Consider the following 6,836-nt stretch of genomic DNA (forward strand, 5'->3'; position numbering starts at 1 on the left):
GCACCATTCGATTCAGCGTCGTCGAATTACCATTATATCAAGTTTCTGGCAAAGTGGTCAAAAATTGGCACTTCGCCCTTTCATTGCCTGGACTATATATATTTCTATTTCCCTTTCTAACCATGAAAAATTTTAAAACCTAATCGCATTTCAATCATCACGAGTTCCGTTATCGATTTAACGAAAAAGCTATTTTACTATTCCATTCTATCATGTAGATAAACTTGTCCTATAGTATAACGTGTAGAGCTTTTCTGATACGAATACCTACTATTATCTATCCGATAATAATACACGTTCAACAATAACGCCATAAATAATACTGAAATTCGATTCTCCCTAAAACCACAACCACCATCATCAAATAAGCACCCACCCTTCCCTTCCCCCTATCTCTTTATTCATTAACTTATTCTATCATTTCATATTTCTATATATGCATGTACAATATATTCCATCCATCGTATTATATAATTTATATGGGGAATATTAAATCGTGCATCCCAGGTTGATATCGAAAATTTCTCATAGATTCATTGTATCGATGTTTACTTGCTTTCTATTTTCTATATACTTGTGTATGTGTGTGCGTGTGGGTGTGTGTGTTGTTTCATCGAGTTTATTCTAAACACATGTAAATATATCATTTATTATCCCTCTCCCCCCATCGACAATGTTGGTTTTGTTTTGGGCCAATTAACTATATTTATTTTTAATTCGATTTTATGTGAATAGCAATATAAACTAATTAATAATATTCTAAAGACTTTAATGAGTATTAGTGAATTTTATTTTTGATTTGATTTTTTTAAATAACGATTACATTGATAAAAAGCTCAAGCACGGAGACGTTAGTAAAATTCAATTTTTGCCGAGAAATGGTTATTATTATTATTAATTCGTATAAAATTTCATGAATATATTGCATAGAAAATTTTCGATGAATTACAAACGATTTAATTTTTTTCTACAGATTATTCTTTATAATATTGTTATACATATATATTTATATATATTAACAAAGTTTTCAATAATAAAATGTTTGTTGTATCGTTTTAAAAAAAAAAGAAAAAGAAAAATATATATGTACATTTGTAAAAAATAAATTGAAATAAGCCCAAAGCGTCGTTCTAATAAAAAAAAATTTGAAAAAAAGGATTTGCATTGTGGGGCAAGGATGGAAATTCGCAGTTTGAGAAAAAAAATAATAAAAAAAAAAATAAAAGGATAGAAAAGCAAAAACAAACGGAAAATACAATAGTGTTAGCGTGAAAAATTCAATGGTTTCTATTTTTTTCTTTTTTTTTTCGAATGGTCGAACACGCAACGTCTGTTCAGTCTTTTTAGAAAAATAATTTTTTTTCTCTTTTTTTTTTATATACATATATACTAATATACGTGTATATATAATTTGCACGCGTACACGTTCACGCGTACAGATTCAATTCTTAATTTATTTTTTATACGTAGTTCTTTTTATACAAATTTTTATCACATCGACAACGACTCGTATCTTGCAGAAAGTACGAAAGGTGTTATTGAGAAAATTTTGAAATTAGTATAGTAATTAGAAATGAATGGTTATCAATTTTTCCTACGAATCCAAATGTTCGAAAAAATGAATACTTACTTTATTTAAAATTTATTTATAAAAGAAGAAAAAATCATCCACTATGTAGGTTTGGAAGATTTGTAAGGCAGGTTAGATATTTTTGTTATAATTCAAAATGATTCAAAATGGCGACTCATAAAGTAGCCATTTTGAAAAATGAACGAGCAACGCGTCTGTTTTTTGGGTGGACGTTAAATACGTGTGTGTAAGTATTTACTTATACACGTAGGATATTGAAAAGAAATTTATCGTTCAATTCAATGAACTCGCACGAGTAATTACGAGGCGACGAGGTGCGAAACAATCACCTACGTAAAAGTAACGCTTGTATAAAATTTCTCAACCCGTTGAGTTAGTTCATCTATTCGTTCGTTCGTTGGTTGGTTCGTTTCGTACCGTTCCGTTCCGTTCGTTTCGTTTCACGCTCGACCGATACTCGATTGTCATCGTGGTTTTATCAAATAGGAAAAGCGTTCTGTATTCTCTTTTAATGGAACACACACATACATACGCATATGCATAAGCGAATAAATAGATTGGTATTTCCTTTTGTATTCAATGCGTTTTTGAACCTATGAATATTTATTATTACTATTCTCTTTTTAGCGAATACTTAATTTCATAAATATTTTTTGTACATTTTTATTCAACAACAACACAAAAACGATAAAAGAAAGATGAACAAGTTGAATTATTTGACAATTACGGAATATACTAATTTTTATTATTATTATTATTATTATTATTATTATTATTATTTTCATTAATTTATCGCGTCGCAATATTTTATTCGACAAATAACAAAATATTACATTTACCCTTATGTATGTACAAATAAACGCGTGATTTATGTTACAAAAATGTATGAAAGATAAACTGACAATGAGTAATAATACTTTATCGTATTTTCATATTAATTTATTTCTTTTTTGGTTTCTTTTTTTTTATGTCGAATAGAAAATTCACACACACACAAGCATATTTTATTTTACAAAATATTCACAAGTACCATTTTCGATGGGTACACATGATATTGGCGATGTAACTTTATTGTTAATCAAATGCAATTTGAAAAGGGGAAAAAATACAAGAGAAAGAGAGAGAGTAATAATTTCTATTTTTTTAACGCGAAATAAAACTCAATTTTGTTCTATACACAAGAAATGAACTTTAACGCTAAAAATACTACTACAAAAGAATAAAAAAATAAAAAACAAACAAAATGCTATCAATTAATGGCAAACCAAAAAATTACTGTCTCGTCAATCGAATACTAACGATAAACAAACAAAATTAATGACAGTATTACAAATTATGGTTGGTAAAATTAATCGATGATGAACGTGATGGTTTCACTAATGATCAGATTTAGGTGAAAAAAGAGAAAAAAAAAAATAGTATAATCAGAAAAATAATCACTTGTTAGTACACCGAGAGGTGTCATTATTTCGTGCAAGAACAATTTCTGTAATAAGAGCAAGAAAAAGATAGATAAATAGATATATATGGATAGATAAATAGATAGATAAGAAAATCGTTCGATCAGTTCCTCTCGAACTCCATTCGATTATCCTTTGATAAAGTCCTTGATAAAGTCGATCCAAAACCCAGACACTCACTTTACTTTCGACGCTGATTAATGCGAGCTTGGTTCTATCCACCGAAAACCCAATGAATTATCTTGGAAACAAAGATTTTCAAGGAAAACCTCCGAACTAACCAACTCGCCACATCCTTTCCTTCGCCCCCCCCCCCGGTTTATCTCCCCCTTTCTTCTTCTTCTTCTTCTTCTTCTTCTTCCTCCTTCTACTTTGCCACCGAACCACGAAAATGCTAATCTACAAGATTATTAATCGTACTTTACTTTCTTAACTATTTGCCATTTATCCTTAGAAAAAATTTATTTATCATATTATCGATTGTAATTGCATAGAAAGAAAATGTTATAAATTTTATATCATATCGGATAAAAAATAAATGCCCATAGATTTTTTTTCTCGTATTTAATGTATTATTTTTTTTCTACGAAAAAATTAATTTTAAATATATTATAATATATAATAATTTAATATGTATAATATTTTACATTTAAATTTTATAAAATACACATAGTAATATTTAAATATAAAAAAAAAATATTGATATTATAATAATAACGAAAGGTGTCGATAATTATTTTATCGTATTAATAAATTTATTCGTCGTAGGTTTTGTTGTATCCCTTGTAACGAATTTTTTTTTCAAATTAACGCTATATAATTAACTAATTAAGGAGGAGACTACGGTAGACCCCTCTTCTATTTTTTTTTTTAAATTTTGCACACTTGTAGTAGTCCATGAGAATATTCATTGTGCTTTTAAACAAGGCGTATATAAAAAAAGAAAACAAGAAAAAGAAAACATTCGATGAAGTTTTTGGAGAAAAAAATAAGTAATTAAAATTGAAACGAATTTCCCCGTGTATCCTTTTGTAGTATGGTGGTGGTGGAACTTAAGAGAACTATCGTATGGGGTTTTGTGAGTGACATTGAAGAAATGACGTACGTGGTATATCAGTGTTTCACCGTCAAATCTGCAGGCTCGATTTTACCCGTTCCTATTGTTCCCCTTCGTCAAGTTGACAGAACATCCAGAATGATAACGCTCCTATCGCGAGAGCCGGAAATGCCGGTACACGTGGTTCTGATGCACACACACACACACAATGCATTTGGTTATCCTTTAGCCTCGTTAAACTTCAATCTAACATTCCTGTATCCTCTTCTTCCTTCATTCACATAATTAAACAAGGATATTATCATCGCGTAATATACGTAAGCAAATCTACTCGTTTACAAAATGATAATAATAATAATAATAATTATTATTATTAAAAATGACTCTACTGATAATGGTAATAAATAATAATGAAATAATGAAATTTAACAATTCCTCCTACCACACCCTTATTTCCCTCGTCCTTATCCTCGCATAGAGAATTTCCTAGTATTTCAAATTATCATCCTACATACGGATGTACGTTAAATAATGGTATTCATTTGTATATTCATCAATACCCTGGCTTCGTGTATGTTTATTTAAGTAATATACAGATCGAATTTATTTCAATAGTATATTTCATTTGGATATGTAAACCTTCCTTTATCCCGTATGTTGAATTTTCAATTGGAATATAATATTAGATAGACGTATTCCCCTCCCCCTCCCCTCTCCCGTCCACCCCTCATCGACTGTTTGCATTAACGATTAATATTCTCACATATTCGAGGATATAAAAGTAAATAACATATAACGAAAAAAAGAAAGAGAGAAAAAAAAAAGATAAAAAGGGTGTTTTTTTTTAACGTATGAAATAACAAATTGAATCTCTTGCGTTGGATATATTATTTAATTAAGAATTATTCAATCTTACTAATTAACTACAAATACTTGCTGACGTTTTTAAATTGAAAAAAAACAAGAAGAAAAAAGTTACACGAATTTACGTATCTCCTCCTTACTATTATTATTATACGTCCAATTTATTTCTCCCCCTCACATTCTCCCCCTGAATTAATAATGAGAGAGAGAGAGAGAGAGAGAGAAGAAAAAACGAACATATTTACATTTGTACCAAATTCGTAAGATCCAAACTTCATTACTGAATTTTCTATAAAGGATGGGTAAAAAATTGTGGAATATTGTTTAAAAAAAAAAAAAATCACATCAACCCATTTCGAAATTTATTTCAAAACGCATTTAATTATACGTTTGCAAAAAGAAGAAAATTAATTCAAGAAAAGAAAATAAATAATAATAAAACCGATTAATTTTTATTTAATTAAACCGATTAAAGTTTACCGATAAAATTGTTTTATATTTGTTGCAGGTTCTCAAGGACTCGTGAAGCAATCCTGATAATCTTTTTACTCGTCGCATCTACTGGTGAGCACATAACGAATATCTAATAATTGAATTTTTTTCTAATGAACAGTTGAAATGAAAACAAAAAAATTTTTTAATGAAAAGTTGAATGGTTTTAAAGGGGGGACACATAATTTGAATATTATTAGTTTTTTTTTTTTAAGAAGAGGAAGTAAATACTATGATTGATCAATATTAAAGAGTAAAAATATTTCAAAAACTAATGATTTTTTTCGTCACAAGTAATTTAACACTTTTGCGTAGGTAATAATAAAAAATAATATAATTTAATAAAATAATATAATATATATAATAAAATATAATATAATAATAATAGAAAGAGTCTTACATATACATAGACCGATGCATTGAAAAATATATGATTACGTTTATAAACAAAAAATCAGGAACTAATCTTTGTGTGACCTTTTATGCATCCAATTAATAATATCGGATAATGATATTATCCCATTGCCCCCCCCCCCTCCATTAATCCGTTCTACATTTATCGACTAACACATTTTTGGTTTCTTACCATCAAAACAGTTTTGAAAATATTTAAAACGAATCGATTTTAAATGGAGACATACACTCTGTATAACGATTACAGTGACACAAAATGTCAATGATAAATTCGATATATATCCCTTTATTCTTCTATTCTCATGTTGGAATAGAGAATAAGATCGAAATGTCGTGTGTTTCTGTCCCTTTTTTCGGTTGGATTCAAACGATCGGAAAGTAGAAAACGTTTAAATATTTTCTCGTTTTACGTTGAACGAACTGAGACAACTGAATAAAATGGCTCGAACAATCCAACCATCGATAGTCTTTCTATCTTTCTTCTCTGTGAATCTGTAAAAGATAAAGAGAGTTTAGATAGATAGATAGATAGATAGAGAATAAGAAAAGTAGAGATAGAAAAAAGGAAAACCTAGAAAAATAGTAAAAAAACGTTTTCCTCTTTTTGCGTATGAAGGAAACAGAAGGCTTCTACTACTGAAACATCTTTTTCACTTTTGCACGATTTTTATTAATTTTAATCTTTGTTTTTTTTTATTTTAAGATTATATTCTTTTTATTTTACTATTTTTTGGAATGATAAAATGTTTGAATATAAAAAGGAGAGAAACTTATAGGATGATTCACGCGTTATTTGCGCTGCATATCATATAAAATAATAATAATAATTAATAATCAATATTCTTGTCCCAACAGTATATTAATATATATGAGTTTCAAAGGGAAAATTGAAGACAGTTAATAAATTTTGATGAACAAATTTATTTGATCTTGTTGAACGTTTCGTCCCTTACTGGGG

At 28.5% G+C, this 6,836-nt stretch overlaps 1 protein-coding gene across 1 annotated transcript in view; it reads left to right on the top strand.

Moving 5' to 3' along the window:
* The window catches only part of LOC106785305 (cadherin-87A), a 156,561-nt gene that overhangs the window by 76,279 nt on the left and 73,446 nt on the right, over positions 1-6,836 (top strand). The window contains exon 3 of the mRNA XM_014745634.1: positions 5,481-5,536. Within this exon, the coding sequence (XP_014601120.1) occupies positions 5,481-5,536 (56 nt within the window). The remainder of the gene's footprint in view (positions 1-5,480; positions 5,537-6,836) is intronic.

This window comes from Polistes canadensis, unplaced genomic scaffold (assembly GCF_001313835.1).
Source record: "Polistes canadensis isolate GaletaPanama2010 unplaced genomic scaffold, ASM131383v1 scaffold_48, whole genome shotgun sequence".
Lineage (NCBI taxonomy): Eukaryota > Metazoa > Arthropoda > Insecta > Hymenoptera > Vespidae > Polistes > Polistes canadensis.